Here is an 18496-nt window from a genome sequence, read left to right as displayed (position 1 = left end):
TCGATGAAGGGAAGAGGAGCTGGTTTATTAGAGTCTGTCCGAGGATGCTGGGAAGTTGGGGAAAGCCAGCCGACCAGCTCCTGTGGGCAGATCTGCTGTCTGGCATGCCGTTGTCGGGACGGGGCGGGGGCGGGGGGCCGGGGCAGCCTGCGAGTGTGGCAGTGGCCCCTGGGCTTGTTTCTCCCGCATGGGGGTTCCTCTGTGATGCCCTGACTCTCCCGTCTTGCTCCCTCGGGCAGCCCTCCCCGTTCAGACCCCAACCAACGACTCCTGGACAAAAGCCGCCACTGCCTTCAACAGCGCCGAGCCTGGCTCTGCCGAGGTGAGTGGCTGCCCCGCTACTCGGGGCTGCGTGCACGCTTGCCGCCCCCATGGCTGGCTCGTTCTGGGCCTCGTGCACCCAGTACGCAGCCCGGCTCTCCCTCCCCACAGCCACTGAGCCTGGCCCCGGGGCCACTCCCACAGGCCCTGGCTTGGTACTTGTCTCCGGTCTTGGCTTCTCATCTGTGTAGGTCCCCGTGTGAAGGGGCAAGGGGGAATAACCCAGGAGAGGGGGCGACCGGGGCCCCTCCCACGAGCCTGTAGTGGCGGTCGGTCTGTCTGACCTGGGTCACCGGGGAGAAGCATGGCAGCTGTGTCCCTGGCACCTGCTGCGCGTCTTGCGGTTTCGACCGTTTCTTCATTTGTTGGGCACCACTGGTGGGTCGGGGCGGAGGTCAGGACAGGACTAAAAGGTCCGGCATACTGGGGGGATGTGTCTTAGCCATAGGCTTGGTCTTGCCTCCTGGTCCCATGTTGGCATTTGGGGGTCAGGGCTCTTAACCCCTTTTGTGCCTCGCACAGCAGGGTTTTAAGAGCAGCCAGGGGGACAGCGGCGTTGACCTGAGCGCTGAGTCTCGGGAGTCGTCTGCGACCTCCTCCCAGCGCAGCTCCCCATATGGCACTCTGAAACCAGAGGACATGAACGGGCCTGGCCTGGAGCCCAAGGCTGACAGCCACAAGGAGCAGGCTCAGAAGCAGCCTGAGCCGAAGGTAAACTGGAAGTCTGTTCACAGAGATCTGGGCCAGGGCAGGAGGGGCCATCGTCCTTTCTCTTCTTCCCCTCTCCCTGGGGCTCAGAAGCTGGGGGTTGGGGTCCTTCCAGCTTGTGTTTCTTAGCGTCTGCTTTTCCATCAAGGATGCAGAACAAGGCTCAGGACAGAGCAAGGAGCACAGACCAGGACCCATCGGCAATGAGCGTTCTCTGAAAAACAGAAAGGGCTCAGAGGGGGCCGAGCGGCTGCAGGGGGCTGTCATCCCGCCTGTTAACGGAGTAGAGATTCATGTGGACTCCGTGCTGCCGGTGCCGCCCATTGAATTTGGAGTTAATCCAAAAGTAAGGTTTGGATGTGTTTTCTTCCCGCCCCCCCCCTTCTTTTTATACTTGGAGAGAGACGAGGGTGCTGAGACAGTGTCGTCACCGAGAAAGAGCAGGGAAATGGGAGCTGAACGGAACTCTGGGGGAGCATGTCGGTGTGCTGGACGCGGCAGGTGCTATTGAGCTGCCTTCTAGATTATTCTGACACTAGCCAGGTTCTCAGGCTGAGCAGACCAGTTATCTTCACTGTCTCCTTTGGGTTGGCCAGTGGGCACAGGCAGGGAGCCCAGAGGGAGGCTCGGGGTGGCATCTTTTCTTGGGTGCTGTCTGGTGAATGCTGCTCCATCGAGGTTCTGAGTCACTGAGACTATGGATCAGATTAACATGTGTTTCTGCTGAGAGGTGGGCCGGGTAATTTCAGTGGATTCCTCCTTCTTTTCAGGACTCTGATTTCAGCTTGCCACCTGGTTCTGCCTCTGGTCCTGCGGGGAATCCAGTTGTCAAACTTCAGGATGCCCTGGCCAGTAACGTGAGTGTGCTTCCACCCCAGGCTCTGTTGTTCCCTGTGCGGGCAGGTCCTGGAGAGGAGGGAGCAAGCCTCCTGGGGGGGGCGGGGGGGGGGCAGACTCTGAAGCCAGACGAGGGGACCAACACCTGGTTTGGGGTTAGCCACCTGACCTGGGTGTGAGGCGTGACGCGTTTTCTAGCTGGTTGCATGTCCTTGGGCAAGTTGTGTAAATGTTCCACACCCTGGTCTTGTGATCTTAAAATGAGAAAGTGTAATTCCTAAGGTCTGGTTTATTTGACAGTCTGTGATTCTCCGACCTTCCAAGTCCTGTGGTTATGTACGTTTGATGGTGCTGGGACAGATGTCTTCATTATGAGCAGTTTCTCAGAATCCCTGTAATATGTTCCTGGGCACTGGGCTTGTATGGGAGGGTCTGTTGGCCACATTTCCAAAGAAATGTTACAAGGACCTCTTTTTTAGTTTCGGGTGTGGCGGCTGAGGCAGGACCTGGGCTCTCCAAGCTAGGTCTGGGTGCCTCCATGCTCCGTGGGGTGGGGGCGTGGATGCGGCTCTCGTGGATTCTGTTGTGGAAATCCATGAAGGCTGCTATCTGGAGGAGATAACCGGGTCTCTCTTGCTGGCAGCCTCATCCCTGGGGTCTTGAGTGCATGAGGCCCGACCTGAAGGTGCGTTGTGCTGTGTTGTCCTGTGCCTCTGTGCCTGTCGTATTCCATGGTTTCCTTTTCCCCTCCAGGCGGGCTTAACTCAGAGTATTCCCATCCTCCGTCGCGACCATCACATCCAGAGGGCCATTGGCCTCTCCCAGATGTCCTTCCCCACCGCGGACCTCACCCTGAAGGTAACACCGGTGCAGAACAAGGCGGGGGGCCCCCTGGGTGTCTTAGCTTGGGAAGGGGCAGGAGCGAGCAGCCCCGCCCGCCGGCCCGCGTCCTCCATCTGTGCTGGCCGCTGCGTCCCTGGTGGTCATGCTTCTGCCACCCTTGCTTTTCAGATGGAGTCTGCACGCAAGGCTTGGGAAAACTCACCCAGTTTGCCAGAGCAGAGCTCTCCTGGAGGTGCAGGCTCAGGCATCCAGCCCCCGTCATCTGTGGGAGCCTCCAACGGGGTCAACTACAGCTCCTTTGGCGGCGTGTCCATGCCACCCATGCCTGTGGCCTCTGTCGCGCCTTCGGCTTCTCTTCCAGGTATGCCGCTCCCCGGCCCGAACCAGCTTGGCGGGTCGCCTCCCTCGTTCTCAAGGGAAACTTGGATCGCTGGAGTGTGCAGAAGTAGGAGTGAGTTTGTGGGTCGGGTGGCCTAGCTTCCTAGGCACTCCCCGCTTCCCTGCTCCCCTTCCCTGGGAAGCAGACCAGGAGCCAGCAGAGACGCGGCTCACCGCCGCTGAGTGGCTCAGCCCTCTGCGCTGTAGCCTCTGTGAGAGAAGACTGGCTCTCCGCGGGTTAGCCGAGGAGACGAGCTCACACCTGCAAAGTGCTTTGTATCAGCCAAGCCCTCGATAAGTGGTAGCCATCTTTACTGCTGTGTTGGTGGCCAGAGGGAAAGGGTGGGGGTTTCGAGGGCCCAGCTGCCGAGCCCTAGTGGTGCAGTTCCTGTGGCCCATTCTGACCTTCCACTGTGGACTCAGTGCAGGGGGATGGAGAAGCCATGGGCCGAGACCCAGGCCACCTCCACGTAGTGGAGCTGCTCCCAAGGGTGCGGGCCGGTGGGCTGGGGCCCGGGTGGGAAGGGTGGGCTGGAGCCGGTGCCCGCTCCTGGGCCCCGATGCCGCCGCCTGCCTGTGTTCCCCAGCGGGTGAGTCGGTGTGGGGCTGCTGGAACACGGCTGGCGGCAGGGGCCTGTGCAGGCTCTGCACACACTTCCCCCACCCCCCGCCGATGCCCTGGGAAGGTGTGCACGTGGGAACATCCAGGAACAGTGAGGCTTGACTCTGTTGTCTCGTCTGGGCTTCTGTTTGCAGGCAGCCACCTGCCGCCTCTATACCTGGACGGCCACGTGTTCGCAAGTCAGCCCCGGCTGGTTCCCCAAAGCATACCTCAGCAGCAGAGTTACCAGCAGGTGATGAGAGCAAGCCAGGCGGCCGCGTGGGGGACAGGGGTGCAGCGCACAGTGGAGTCACTTCCTGCGTTGACTGGCGCGTTAGCTCGCTTCCTGCGTCCCTCACGTGTAATGCCCAGCTCCCAGCCCGTCCTAGCAGCCAGGAAATGTTCAGTGAACGGACACAGGAGAGATGGGGAAGAGGAATGGAGCTCCACGCTCCAGACTCTCAGCTTCCCTCTCTCAGAGTTCTTCCTGTGTCCTAGCTGGGGAATTAGCTGAAATGGAATTCTCTTTGGTATCCTTTGGTATCAGGTATCCTTCTGATGAAGAGAAGAGAGGCCTAGAGTCCCAGGCATGGATGCGTTAGAAAGAGGTAGTTTTAGAAACATGCAGGCACTTGTTTTCCTGTAGGATGGGCGTATTTTCTGTGCTGCAAGGGGCGGGCTTCTGGAAGCCTCCCTCCTGAAGCCGGTGTGGAGCCTTCTGATGGTCCAGCACCCCACGGACCTGTGTGTCAGGATGGTGGGGCCCTTGGGCAGAAGCAGATTTGGGGACCGCGGACAGAGGACTTGGCCTGTCCCGACTTCTTTATAAAACCTATTTTTAAATTTCACGTGGTTTAGATTTACAAGGTGTTGATGTTCGCGTAACCGGATCATACCACGTGTATTCCTCGCGTGCGTGTCCCGCTCACCATTGGTTCCGAAACGCACCGCTCTCGATGCCTGTAGCTAGGATCCGTTCTCACTGTTGTACGGAATACAGTGTAGGAACATACCAGGGTTTGGGACTATTACCCGTTGTTTGCTTTTTCTCAAGAGCAAGGAAAGCACCGGAAGGACATGCCCCAGCGTGCATTTGGGGCAGTGTTTCAGCTGCCGTGTGGAGAGGGGTGGGCTGAGGTGTGGGGCGTGGAGAAGCAGCCCGAAGGGCCCCGCGGTTACCTGCCCGGCTTCCTGTCCGCAGGCTGCCGCTGCCCAGCAGATCCCGCTTTCCCTCCACACGTCTCTGCAGGCTCCAGCCCAGCTGGGACTGAGGGGCGGGCTGCCTGCCTCCCAGGCTCAGGAGATCTTCAGCTCCTTACAGCCCTTCAGGTGAGATGCAGCCAGGGCGCCCACCTCACCTCCACGGCCAGTGGGCTCGCTCCCTCGGCTGTGCTGCTGCTCCGCGCCTCTCTGCTGTGGAGGTGGGGGCGGAGTGGGTGATCGCGGTCACATCAGAGTCATTATTGACGGCTGCACGAGCTGTGTGGGCGTGCTGGCCCTTTATGGGCTTTGTTTTTTCTTTCCACATTATCCTACCCCTTCGCAGCCCCTCCCCGTCAGCCACCACCCTTGGTCTGCTCTTTCCATGTGTCTGAAGTCCTGGGCCTCGGCACCACACAGGTTTTCCCGTGCCTTGTACAGCCTGGATACGTAATCTAGTGACGCTCAAACTGTGGTTCCTAGGCTGGCACTATCCGCACCATCTAGGAGCTTGTTATAAATGCAGACTCGCGGGCTCTGTCTCAGGCCTCCTGAGTCAGAAACCCGGGGGTGGGGGCGGTGAGGCCAGTGATGTGGGTTTGAGCAAGCCCTCCGGGGGGTCGTGGCATGGGCTCTTGCTTGAAGTCTGCTGGCGCCCCCCGCGTCTGACCCAGCGTCTGTCTGGCTTCTGCAGATCTCAGGTGTACATGCATCCCAGCCTGTCACCGCCCAGCACCGTGATCCTGTCAGGAGGCACAGCCTTGAAGCCTCCGTACTCGGCGTTCCCAGGCATGCAGCCCTTAGAGATGGTGAAGCCCCAGTCCGGCTCCCCCTACCAGCCCATGAGTGGAAACCAAGCCCTGGTCTACGAGGGCCAGCTGGGTCAGGCTGCTGGCCTGGGCGCCTCCCAGTTGTTGGACTCCCAGCTCCCGCAGGTCAGGAATTCAGTCCCTCCTGCCCAGAACACTAGGCCTCTTTCTTTCATGACTGTTTTTTCCTTTTTATCTGCTTCTTGATGTGTGATTTGCTGCTTCTAACCTTGCGACTGGTCCTTGGGCTGCTGGGACTGGGGCCAGGTCCTCTGCCTCTTGGGAACGGTCCCGTCTCCTGTTTATCCCCTGAGAGCACTGCCTCTCCCGCGGCCTTTCTCCGCGCTCGTCCCGGGGGGCTTGGAGATGGGGCGTGTGTCCTGGCACACCCACTGATGCTTCTGGGCTGCTCTCCCCTCCCTTCTCCCCAAAACCCCAACTCTCGAGCCCGTACTGTCCACTGCTCCACTGGCCTCCATGTTGCCCTGAGTCCACGTAATGGCACTCCGTGTCTGGCTCCACGTCTTCCTCTCCCGTGACCGTCAGCAGTATCAGACAGCTTTGAGGGTCACTCTTCCCCTGCTTTGGCCCCTAACGCAGTCTCCCCAGCACAGCTCCTGATCTAGCCGCTGGTGGTTTTGATGTCTGCATACATGATCACCTGGTCTCCGTTCCACGGCCCCCTTGCCACCCGTGCTGCACTGTGCTCACGGTCCCGTCCTGGCTGGTCAGCGCCAGCAGCTGGACCTCTTCCATCATCTCAAGCTTAAGGGTCTTACCAGTCACCAGCTCTGCTCTTCTAGCTCTCTCCGTCTCACGCGACCCAGCTCCGGCCATCCGTTTACCACCTGCCCCCGCGGGCTCGCTTCCTTCCCTGCCCGGCTTAGCAGAGCCGCCCTGTTGGCATTTGCCCGCCTCCGGTGTTCTCATCTGGGTAAAGTCCAGTCCTGCGCCTGTGGAAAACCAGACCCACTTGGGCTACCTGTGGCCACACGCCGACAGCCACCTTTGGGAGTGTCTGTGTCCCTGCACTCGGGCCCATCAGTCCCCTGCTCCCACTGCCGGTTTCAGACTTGCAACTTTCTCCTCGCCATCTTCCACCTGCCCGCGTCTTGCTTCCCGTGTCACTAGAGAGATACAAGCCGTGACAAAACGAGATCTTGCACAAAGCGCTCCCTGCCGGGTCTCCTGCTACAGGGGTGGGCTGGCCGTGCCAGGGGGAGGCCCTTCCAGCCGGGCTCCTGCCGTCCCCTCAGAGGCGCTGCGGGGCCACCATCCAGAGAGGAGCCGCCTCTCGTTCACACCCAGCTGACCCTGTTATTCCGCTCGTTAAAGAGACAAACCCATAAAACTTTTTTTAAGGACACCGGTCCGTTCCTGATGGTTGTCTTTTACTCTTATCCTGCTGACCCGTTGATAGCACTTGACCCAGAGGGTGCTCGTAACCCCCCGGAAGCGTGTTCTTCACTCTGGTTCACATGCACCATCCTGGTGGAATCCTCTTCCTCAGCTGCGTGGTCTGCGCTCCCCGTGCCCCCTGGGCTCTGCCCTCCAACCTCTGTCTAGGCCTTGGCTCTAAGTCCCATCAAAATTTGGGTCTTCGCATTCCCACCAGCTATATGTTTTCTGGCCCGTGGGCTGCCTGTCGCTTCCGCTCTGGCGTCTTAGGGCATCTCAAACATAATACGCAAAGGCATCAAGTCCAAAACCTGATTTTTCTCCCGGTCCTTCTGGCTGCCTTGTCCATGTTGCCCGTAGGTCCCCACTTGCCCCCACACCCCCTCTGGTCCTTTAGCAGGTGCTGTCGGCTCTACCTTTGGAAAGTATTCAGAATCCAGCCATTTCTTGGGCCCGACAGTCTGTTCTTACCACAGCAGCCGGGGTGCCCCCTATAAAACACAAGTCTAGCCACACCACACACTCCAAAGTGTGGTACCATCCTCCTCCTCATCCCGCACCCTGTCGTGTGCAAGGAGGAGCGTGGGGGCTGGAGCTCTGGCTGCCACTTGTCTCCATGATGCAATTCCAATAGATCCTTCTGACCCCCCACTGTGGACTCAATGCAGGGGGATGAAGAGGAAAGTGACTGAGAGACAAGAAGTGGCCTCCCTGCCCCAGTCCTGAGTCTCCAGCCCCGCAACCCCATACACACACGTTCTGCTGTCATAATAGCCTTCAGAAGGATCCAAGAGTCTCCAGTTCCAGGAGCCCTGAACCCCAGAACCCGGTTGAGTTTCCCATCACCTTTAGAGGCAAAACAGTAAAGGGGTTTTGCCTTTTCGTGCCTCACAAACGAGTACGTAGATACACGTCCATACACCGTTGGCTTCTGGGGGTTCGCTTGGACATTACTTCCTGAGAAGTGCTCCTGACCTTCCCTAACTCTTCCCCACCCCCACGCACAGGGGTTTGCTGCCTGCGCTCCCATGTTGGGTCCAGGTCCAGTGTGGCCCTGTCCTTGCTGCTCCCCGGGTCTGGGTGTCCTGGTGCTCCCCCCCGGTGCACATAATGTGTATTCCGCAAAGCTTTGCTGGGTGCAGGCCTGGGGTGCACGTGGCCCAGCCCAGCCCCGGAGAGGAGCCGCTCGCATCCCACGCTCGCCCCAGGAGCACCTCAGCGTGGCACCTGCTGTCCACTGCTGTCCCGGCTCTGAGCTTGCCTTCTCCACCTGCCTGGTTCCAGCAGTCAGACTCGCCCTACCTTCCAGGGTGTGCCCTAGCAGAAATCCAGAACCTCACTGTGCAGAGGCCGTGCTTTAATTCTGGGGAAATGAGAACCTGAAGTATAACGTGTGTTCGCTCTCGGGGTCACGTGTAAACAGTAATTTGTGGCTTTCTCCCCCACATCTGTTCTTCCTCTTGACTGTGTCTGTCCTCCAGCAGCTGACGATGCCGCTGCCTGGCTCCCAGCTGCCTCTGCCGCGGTACGGCTCTGGGCAGCAGCCGTTGATTCTGCCACAGTCCATCCAGCTGCCGCAGGGGCAGAGCCTCTCTGTCGGGGCCCCCCGAAGAATCCTCCCACCTGGCTCCCAGCCTTCGGTCCTTAACACCAGCAGAGAGGTGAGGAGGACTCCAGCCTGCTGTGTCCCGGGGAAAATCGTTGCTAGCTAGTCAGGAAGCACTGTTGGGGCAGAAAGGGCCAGAGGGCAGGTGCGAGCTCTTGGCCTCACCAGACCACTGGTTTCCTGCTCGTGAAGTCCTCTAGGAACCCCATGGTGGGGCCCCCTTGGTTCCCGTGTAAGCCAGCGACATGAGCCGAGACCCAGAGCAGAAAGGAAGGAGTGTGTGGTGGTGATGCCTGGGGCTGATGGGCCCGGGGAGCTGTGGTGGGGCCGTCTCAGAGACTGGTCCCAGACATCCCCATAGAGCATGTGTAGGACTGGGGTCCAGGCTCTGTTGACGGCCATCCTGGGGGTGCACAGTCCTCTCTCCCCACTCCACTTCAAGAGAACAAAAATGCACAGTTCTTGGTTCCAAGAAGCAGCCTCTCCAGCCTGGACTAGAGGGGAAGGGGAGTGCAGATTCCTTTAGACGATCCCGCTCTCCCTGGAAATTCTCATCGGCTGGCTCTGCACGGGGTGGGTCGGTGAGGGCCAGGCGTCTCCGGGGCCATCAAACAACCTCTCATTCCTTCTTGGTGTCTTCAGTCTTCTCAGATGGAGATGAAGGGCTTCCACTTTGCCGACAGTAAACACAACGTCCCTTCGGGAGCCTCCGTGCCGTCACCACAGACTTACAGGTAAAGGTGCCCTGGGGGTCAGATGCTGCATTGCCGGGTACTTGGTCTAGACGGGACTCCGTGGTTCAGAAGAGTCTTAGGGGCCCAGGGAGAGCCGTGGAAGGGCACTGAGGTGGGTCCCCTTTGAGGCCACGTGTCACCTTGAAATTTCAGTGCCGGGACACAACACACGTTTTAGTTAACCATGGGGAAATCAGGAACTGGCAGAGTGGTTTTGCTTCTAGTCATCATAGTAAAATGCTCTGGTTTGGGAGAGCTTTCTGGACAGGTAGGAAAAGGAACGGCTGATGTTTTAAAAGCGTGAGGCCCGACCTCAGTACTCAAAGCTTTCTCAGCAGATTTTCCAAAGGATCCACTGGCCAGGAAGGTACACTCCCTGGAAGGCAAGGAGAATTTCCTTTCCCGGGGCTGCATGTTCCCTGCACTGGCCCCTGGTCCTGCCAGGGCCTGTGGCTTCTGGCCTTGCCGGGCCATGTGTGCCTCTCATAGCGCGGAGTGGCCCCTTCTCTTTGCGTCCTCGGTCTCGGTCTCTGCCCCCAGTAACTGTCCCAGGTCCCTTAGCTGGATTTGGGGGTGGCTTTGGATGAATTACTTACTGTGCTAGAAAGTCGAAGAACCTCTGGTTCTGCTGACATGTTGGCCCCCAAGGAAGAGTGTGCGGGGAGGGGGAGGCAGCATGCTCTGGCCTGAGGCCCGCGGGTGGGTGGGTGGGCGGGCGCGCGCGCAGTCAGGTCTTGTTGGCACGTGGGAGGTGCCTGGAGCGCCCTCCTGTTTTGTAAGCGAGTAGAACAGACACGCATGACTTGCAGCGCTCTGAGAGGTTAGCGTCAGGGCTCCAGGGTGCCCCGAGGTCCCTCTAGGGGCGTGCAGCCGCCCTCCGATCGGGGAGCACTCCCGCAGATCAGAGCACCATCTCGTCTTCCTGCCGCGGCCGCTCTGCTGCGCTCTCTTGAAGCATTGAGGCCGAGTCCTCGTCCCTCCTGTCTGTCCCGTCATTCCACGCTCCACCTGCATTTCCAGAGAAAGGCATTTGTGGGACCTTTCCCCATTCCATCATCTTTTCTGTTCGTTCTTTATCTTCTTGGCCTCATTTATTTTTATTAGTTTGTTTTGTGTTCTGACCATATTTTCCACATAGGCCAAAACAACAGAACTGTGTGAGAAACACAGACAGCAGCACAGAACGATGAGCGTAATTGGGAGTCACGAGGGAAGCTCTGTGGATAAGCAGATGCTGTCACCCCTGCCGCGTGGGCAGTGCTGAGCAGCAGGTGGCCACAGAGGCAACCCCAGGGCTCCCCGAGCAAGAGCACATGTAGGAGATAGAATCCGTCACGAATAGCTTTTGTTTTGTTGGGGTTGTAACCGGGTGGGGAAAATCGGTGTATTTTTCTAGAGCGGTGTTTTCCCCGTTTTCTGGAAACAGGACTTCTGAGGCATGTCCTGCCAAAACAGGGTTCCCTGGTCAGACACACGGGGGCGTGCTTGTTGGGGTCGTGGCCCTTGGCACAGGGTCTGGGCAGCCCCATTGTCAAGGGTCCTGAGGAGCTCCACACACAGCACGTCTTAGGCTTTTTTTTGACCACAGAGTCTCTTTCATCCGCGTGGCAGCTAGTCAGCATCAGGAGAACTGGGTAGTGTCGTCAGCGGAACACATCCAGGAAGATGTTCCGAAAGATTTTTGCTCCTTTTGGTTTCTCTTTCCACTCGCCAGCCCCCCCTGCCCCCACTGTCTAAAAAAGTGAAAACTAGGAGTAAACTTGGCACCATTCTGAAATCAGCTTCATAGACCGTTCGTGTGGGTCACAGAATCCCATTGGTCCGGACCCTCCCAACCCCGAGAGACGGTCACTGCCCGTCTACCTGTCCGGTCAGTGTCTGCCCACAGCCAGGACCTCAGCCCCTGCGCCCTTGGGTGCGTCTCTGCGAGCTGCTCCGGCGCCCTCTGCACTCTGGCTGTCTGAGGTCTTGGCTTTCCTCCGTCCGAGAGGGCGCTGCCCGAGCCAGGGCCGCGCCGTGTGCTAGGCTTGACTCGGTTTCTCTGGCGACGCGTGTGTTCTCACCCCCTGCCTTTGGTTTTTTCAGGCCTAGCTCTGCTAGCCCCAGTGGGAAGCCCTCTGGATCAGCAGTTAACATGGGCTCTGTGCAGGGACACTACGTTCAACAGGTAGAAGATGGCTTTCCAGACCCTCCAGCCCCGGACGCTTAGGCCCGTCTCCAAGCGCCAAAAGAGAAGGGACTGTCCAACCCATTTGAGTGCTCCTCTTAAAAAGAGAGACGTGCCCTAGCGCTTAGAGCGTGGCGCCGGGAGCCGGCAGCCCGAGTCCCTCCTGGCGAAGGCATTTCTCCTCTTGACGGGCGTCTGGATCCTTCCTTGTCCTGCAGAGAAGGGAGGATGCGGATTCCTCTGAGGAGGTGACGCCAGAAGGTGGACTCTCCCTCCATAGCGATTTGGGCTGTGAAGGCGCTGGGACTCGGTTAGGTCTGTGGGTCAGCTCTAGAAGCCGCGTGTGTGTGCGTGCGCGTGTGTGCGTGCGCGTGCTAGCTCTAGTAAGTGCTGTGTCTCGTCTCTGTCTTGGCTGGGTGGGAGGACACGTGGAACGACGCTTTCCCACTTGTAACAGAAGGGGTTTCTCAGTGTCTGTGCCTTCGGGCACTGTTCTCGCTGCTGCTGGAAGATGCGCTGGGGCTCCAGAGCTCACACACGTCAGGCGTGGCTTTTTAATAAAACCGCATTCCTGGCTGACGGAGGCGGAAGTTTGATCGCTCATTACGCTCCTCCTAACTTGGTTCCCCGGAGGGTCGCCCCTTGAATTGCTTGGACTGAGCTGCTAAAGCTTTCTTGCAGGGTTCACAGCCCGGTGGGGGGCAGAGTCAAGGCTGGTCACAGAGCTGCAGGTTAATGGGACCCTGACTGGGAATCTCCAGGCCAAACTAGGGTCCTGGGGAAAGGTTTCCAAGAGAGCAGGAGTCGGAGGGGGGCGTCGAAGATGGGGGAGGACCAAGTCCACACAGTGGCCCCGTGCCCCTCGGCAAACGTTCAGGAGTTACGACTCGTGGGGTGCATTTGGATCTGCTCGGGGGCTTTTTACCCTTGGGGCACGGGGTGCACTGATTTGAGAAGGTCCTTCCAAGTTGGCCTTGGATGTGTCAGTCCTGCAGAGGCCCGTGGCCATCCCAGAATGCTTCCCGGAGGACCCGCCATATTCCTGCCTCCCCGAACCACTGCCCTCAGCACCTGTGGGAAGGGAGAGAGCACCTCATGCCCGTGTCCTTCCTCGGGGAGTTCCTTCTCGGTCTGGTCCTTCCACCAAAGGATGGGCTTCTTAGGGTAGCTTTTCTCTGTGACCCAGGAGCAGGCGGGGGCGGTGGGTGCTGTGTATCCAGACAGATGTTTCTGCATAAGGGTAACTGTCTCTGTCCACATTCATCTGTCCAAAGGCCAAACAACGAGTGGATGAAAAACCCAGCCTGGGAGCCGTGAAACTGCAGGAGGCCCCCTCAGCCGCCTCCCAGATGAAGCGAACCGGAGCAATCAAGCCTCGGGCGGTCAAAGTGGAGGAGAGCAAGGCCTGAAGGTGCTTGGCCACGCCTCACCCCTCCCTTGAGGACAGGGCCGCTCGGCCTGGACACAGCCAGACGCTCGGACATCTCGGACATCTCACCAGATCCACCGTCCAACCACCTGGCCCGGACTGAGAGACCTCCCTTCCCTTGTTCACTCCCGAAAGCTCCGTTGTCCGACCAGCTTGCCCCCGTGGATATGTGGCATTGACCTGCTCGCTTTACTACGAAGCAAACAAGCAAATGACCCCGTCCCCACGACGTCCCCCGCCTCCTGTCCACAGTGACCGTGGAGTGACTCAAGCCTTTGTGCAGTACCGATGATCCCGCCCCTCCCCGCCCAGCCCCAGCCCTCCCCGCTCCCCCGCCAGGCGCTTTCTCGCGGCGCTCCCCCCACCCTTCCCGGCCCCAGTCACAGTGGTTTGGCAGCAGGGCCATTTTAGTTCGAGGCTTTTTGTTTTAAAAAGCAGCTAAAGTTTTTACAAAGGAGAAAGGAAAACAAAACAAAAACAGAAGCTATGTGTGCATAGCTGAACTTTTCTACGTTCTTTGCCATCCTCTCCCTCACTCCTCCTCTGTCTCTGTACCACACTTCCCCCTCTCTCCTGGGGCCACTGGGCCGTCCCTGCGATTCCTGAACACAGGACTCTTGGGCGGACGTCCCCCGTGCTCTCAGTGGGCTAACCGGTGCCGGTGCTCGCAGAAAACGTGGAGGGCACGCGGGTGGGCAGCTCCTTGCGAGCAGTGAGGGGGAGGGGCAGGTTAGGTTGGGGTGTCAGTTGGGTTCCAGCCCGATCTGATGGTCAACCGCGAGAGCTTAGGGGCAGCCCAGTGAAGCCAGTGGTGGTTTTAGCATAATCATGACACAATTTCTGTCCTGGACTCTTCTAAAGCCAGTGGACATCCCGACCGCGGGGCAGCTGAGGTAATCACGCAGATACGGAGTCCCCGGGGTTTCCCGGCGCGGCCTGGACGCTGCGAGCTGACAGCACCGCGGGCCCCGGCGGCATCCCTGCCCCTGGGCTCCGGCACCTGGGGGCCGCTCTTTGCCCCGCACGCCCTTCCTTGAAGCCTTCCATAACATGCCCTCCTCTTCCTCTGAGCCTGTCTCTTTCTTGTCTGGATCCTCCTGTCCCGCCACCTTCCGCACAGCTCGCCCCTGGAAATCGGGAGGCGCCCTCACGTGGGGACGGGCGCGTGGACGGCTGTCAGGCGGGGTCCGCGGCAGAGGCGTGTGGCCCTCGAGGCTGCCGCGAGAGCTTCCTTTTTCTCCTTTTCTTCGCTCCCCCCGCAGACCCAGGTGGGGCAGAGGGCCCGAGCCGGGCAGTGTCCGTCTTCCCGGATGGCTGGGGCAGGGTCCAAGGGGAGGACGGCTGGCGGTCTGACCGGTCCGCCGCGGCCACGGGCAGCCTCGGAGAAAAGCCTCTTAGGCGTGTAGCGGTGGCCCTGGCAGAACGTTCGTGTGAGCCATTTTGTGCTGGGTTTTTGTCGTTTCTTTTTAAAATAAGTCCTAGAAGGAAATCCTCCCCGATTTTGTCATTCCGAGGAGAGGGGAAGGCAAATGCCAGGTTTCGCACATGCTCTTCAGAGTAACTAACCGGCCCGCCACCTACCTGCACGAGTTCTGCCACCGCCCCCGGTGGCTCCAGGGAGGACCTGGCTCCGGAGACAAGCAGGAGGTGAGTGGGGTGAGCCCCGCAGCGCGCACCCTCGGGGCCGCCGCACGCGTGTCTAGCGTAGAACCAGGTAGAGAGCAGCGCCTCGGGAACAGCGCTCGTAGCTTCTCGGGGCTCTTCCCCGCTTTACCCCGCGGGCGAGCGTGCCGGCCGGACGCGGGGGCCTCCGGACAGGGTCGGTTTTCTTGACAGATGTGCTAGTGCTTCACGTGCAGCTTTGTGTTCCCCTTCCTGCCTCCACCCTCAGACCGTGCTGCTCACCAGCTGGCCCTCTTCATGCCCGAATCTTGATGCTGAGGTCCCTTCAAGGGCCGCTCGCTTGACGGGTGGCTCGCACTTGCCTGCCCTGTGTGCTCGTCTGCGCTTTCTCTTCCCTGCGAGTGTGTGACTGCTGTTGTCCCTGTGACCAGCTGCCCTGCCCACCGCTCCCCTCTGCCGCCACCTGCCTCCCGTGCCCGGCTGCCCCTGCAGGAGCCACACACGTTCGCCGCCTGTACGCTCAGAAACACGGCCAGGCCCGCACACCTAATTCCGGTGCACATTGTATGTCAAAAGGAAAAAAAGGTTTTCTCGTGTTGAAATTCAACAGAACCGCCCCGGATGCTGTTCCAAACTCAAGGTGTACCCTTCAGGTGAACCTGCCATCCGCGTGACAGTACTTCCTGTTTGAGAAAAAATAAAAACAAAAGGTCACCTGTTCGCCAGCCCTTTTCTCTACCCCTGTATTTTCTCTCTTTCCCCCTCCCCAATAAAAACAGAAAACACTAGAATTTATTTATATGTATTGATGTTGTAGGTCTAGGTGAAAAAAAAGTAAATGTTTCACTGCTCTATTTATATATAATGTCTGAACCATTCTGTGCAGGAAAGGCCAGGAAATTGCATGTGACGTTCAGTGCATCCGCCACCTCCGTGTGCCCGAGCTGCGGTCTCTTTCCCACTAAGATACAGATTTTAAATTGGGCTTGGGGCCGAGGGCAGTTCTGAGGCCTGCCCGACCCCTGTCTCTTCCTCAGTCTGATGAAATGCAGTTTTTAGTGCAGAGAGGTTTTAAGGTGCAATATCTCTTCTCTTCATGTGGTTTTAGAACCCAGCTCAAGGTAATAGGGCTTAGGGTCTTATTTTGGTTTCAAACCCCCATCCTCAGTGCAAATCCATGCAGAGGCCTCTACCAGGACGCCATGGGGCCTTTGGTGGGAACGGGTGAAGACCAGCACTTACCTTTCTGGGGCTGAGATTGGTGTAGGGGGAGGGAAGTGGGAGTGTTCAGAGCCCTCTCACTGCACCTCTGCCTCCTTTCTGATGCTGGCAGCTTGGCCCTGGCCATTGATGGTGCAGCCCGTTGCTTGGCAACCGGTGACCCCGCAGTAGTGTCTGTCCAGTGTCAACTACTCAGTGGGGTGAAATCCCAGAGTGTGGAGTCGAGTGTCCAAGAGGCATACACCCCCCTGAAAAGTTCCCTGCTGGTTATATTTGGTCTGGTTTTCTTTACCGTTGCTTCCCCCTTTTTAATCCACATTATTGTTTTCAGACTTGAAATTCATACACTTCTGCCTCTGGGATCCTTATGAGGGAAAACAGAGGATGACTTACACATTCAGAAATCGGTTGAGTTCCAAAGCTGTGGTCATTCCAGCCACTTCTAGGGATATTGGGGAATCTTACGAAATATGGACCTCTGGTCTCTCCAGCTATGCCCTCGCCCTCCTGTCTTCTGGACCTGCCCTCTGGACGGGTGGTGAGGTTTGTGACTGATGCTCAGGGCTACGGAGGCAGAGGGTGTGCACGTGGGTGCACGGCCGTGTCAGAAATGGCCCACTGAGGCAGTGTGTGGCAGACTGGTAAAGCCCCTCCCTGCTGTTCGATTCCCCTCCACCAAGTAGCTGCATGTTGCCTCTCTAATCTGTATTTGTCCCTTTTCACTGCTTGCAGAGCAAGCCTGGGTTAGGTCTGCGGGAAATGGCCTTTGACAACCAAGGACAGTAGAGTGTTTGTGCTTTGTCATGTTCTGTGCTGAATGGGAAATGCAGGCTTCCAGAAAGCCATCTCTTCCTGCTTGAGAATGTGAGCTGGACCCAAGAGATCACCTGGGACAGGGTGGCTCAGTGTTGGGATCAGGCACTGTCCCCAGCCATGCCCTCCATCGGGACCACCAGTGCATACTTGGCTAGTGATCTTCCAGGCGCATCTGACCTTGCCGTTCACCATATCCCCACCCTCGCTGGGTGGCAGTGTCCCCAGGACCCTGTCTTCAGCATGTTACGAAGCCGTGGAGTGGAAATCTCTGTGAAGGCTGTGTGGATGACGTTCTTCCATTGTTGAAAGGGGACACTGTACTCGAAGCTTTTGACCTCATGCCTTGCCTAGTAAAAAGGGTTTGGGTTTTTTGTTGTTCTTGAGGGTTGTGTTTTGTTTTTGTTCCCTTTTGTTTTTATTTTGGCCTTTCCTCTTTGTCTTTTCATGTAGACCAGATATTTGAAAGGGCAGACGATGGCTAAAGGTGTAATGTGCAGCTTGTTTATATATTTTTTGGGAAGCTTTTGCCTTGGATGGGAAACGGAATCATGGATTCAGCAGGTCATGGTGGCACACTCACCCTTTGCCCTTCCCTCCGGAACAGTACCTATTGTTTCTCCTTTCAAATATGTGATTGTACTAGCTCTTTCCATATGAAAGAATTCTCCTTATTTAAATAAAAAAAATTTAAAAAAAAAGAGAAAAAGCTCTAAAGCTGAACATGCTTTCTCAGGCTGTGTGTCCCTCGATTTCTGTTGTCATTTGATGAGAGAGATGGAAGAATTTTTACGGACAGCTTATGTGGAAATCGGGACTTGGCTAAAATGCTTTAAAACAAGGTGGGGGAGAGAAGGGATTGAAACCTATAGATTAGGTGCATCTTCCAAATGGGTGAGCATTAGTGCCCATTCTTTCTCCTGGTGGGTGATAATTAAGGTGTGCAGGACACCTGCCTGCGCTTTGCCCTCCCCCTACTTCTGAGAAGTGGGTGGGTCAGAGGAGAAAGCATCTGATTTGTCATGGTTTATTTTATTATTTTTAAATTTTTAAGTAAGCTCAGGACCCCAAGATCAAGAGTTACATACTCTGCCAGTCAGGCGCCAGCCAGGCGCCCCTGCTTTGTTGCATGTTTTTTTCTTTCTTTCTTTTCTTGCCACTTCTTAGTGACCCTTTTCTTTTGCTGGGAGGAGAGGATTATGCTGCACTGTGGAGTAGGAAGGATGAGTGCTCCAGGCATGGGGAAGTGAGGGATCAAGAGCTTGGATTTGAGTCCCGATGGTGATGCTCGGTTCTGCCCCACCCCCACCCCAGCTGCATGACTCGGAAGGACACTCTTCCCCCCCCCCCCCCAGTCACAATTTCAACTGGAAAATGTCGATTTAACAGTACCTACCTCCTGGGGGTAGTGTGGATTCAAAGAGGTCGTGGGCACCAGTTAAGAATGTAGGAAACTTATAAATCATCCCCGCGAAGAACACTTTCCATGAGGAAAGACTCCTTCCTTGCAGATTCCTTCTGCGCCTCTTGACTGTATGGAAGAACTGGGACCTGGGCATGGGCTGTCTTGGCTCTAGCGGCCACACCCGTTCCCTGGATCCACTGCCCCTAGGGACGGGTGGTTCACGGAACCTCACCAGGAGCCAGCCAGCCCCACTCCTCCCGGAGCCCAGGGAGCCCCCGGCCTCAGGCGGGGTGAGCCGCAGCTCGCCCCCTCTCCACAGCCTTGGGCGAGGCACGGTTAAGTCAGAGGTACCCCTACATTCGTAACCCGTGTCCTCTAACGCTGGGTTGACCAACATTCGTGG

The 18496-nt window shown here is 57.7% G+C and overlaps 1 protein-coding gene and 2 non-coding genes across 12 annotated transcripts in view; all 3 read left to right on the top strand.

Annotated features, from left to right (window-relative positions):
- PRRC2B (proline rich coiled-coil 2B) overlaps positions 1-17411 on the top strand; it is an 87781-nt gene extending 70370 nt beyond the window's left edge. For 4 of the 10 annotated variants that reach the window (XM_045771272.2, XM_087869244.1, XM_045771268.2 and 1 more), the window contains 13 exons: positions 240-322; positions 844-1032; positions 1178-1375; positions 1800-1886; positions 2620-2724; positions 2878-3070; positions 3844-3941; positions 4890-5017; positions 5583-5823; positions 8577-8756; positions 9344-9435; positions 11521-11602; positions 12877-17411. In XM_045771272.2, coding sequence (XP_045627228.2) covers positions 240-322; positions 844-1032; positions 1178-1375; positions 1800-1886; positions 2620-2724; positions 2878-3070; positions 3844-3941; positions 4890-5017; positions 5583-5823; positions 8577-8756; positions 9344-9435; positions 11521-11602; positions 12877-13011 — 1811 coding nt within the window. In that variant the 3' untranslated portion in view covers positions 13012-17411. The remainder of the gene's footprint in view (positions 1-239; positions 323-843; positions 1033-1177; positions 1376-1799; positions 1887-2619; positions 2725-2877; positions 3071-3843; positions 3942-4889; positions 5018-5582; positions 5824-8576; positions 8757-9343; positions 9436-11520; positions 11603-12876) is intronic. The other 6 variants (XM_045771273.2, XM_045771271.2, XM_045771270.2 and 3 more) reach the window with 6 other exon arrangements.
- LOC123775768 (small nucleolar RNA SNORD62) lies at positions 3459-3535 on the top strand. Its single transcript, XR_006775154.1, has one exon. It is a non-coding gene; the product is annotated as a small nucleolar RNA SNORD62 (small nucleolar RNA).
- On the top strand, positions 7707-7791 carry LOC123775767 (small nucleolar RNA SNORD62). The gene has a single exon (XR_006775153.1). It is a non-coding gene; the product is annotated as a small nucleolar RNA SNORD62 (small nucleolar RNA).
- Positions 17412-18496: the final 1085 nt, after the last annotated feature.

Source organism: Ursus americanus, chromosome 18, assembly GCF_024610735.1.
Source record: "Ursus americanus isolate L20-20 chromosome 18, mUrsAme1.1.p, whole genome shotgun sequence".
NCBI lineage: Eukaryota > Metazoa > Chordata > Mammalia > Carnivora > Ursidae > Ursus > Ursus americanus.
Note: the sequence above shows the minus strand (reverse complement) of the source record. Positions and strands in the feature narration are given on the sequence as shown.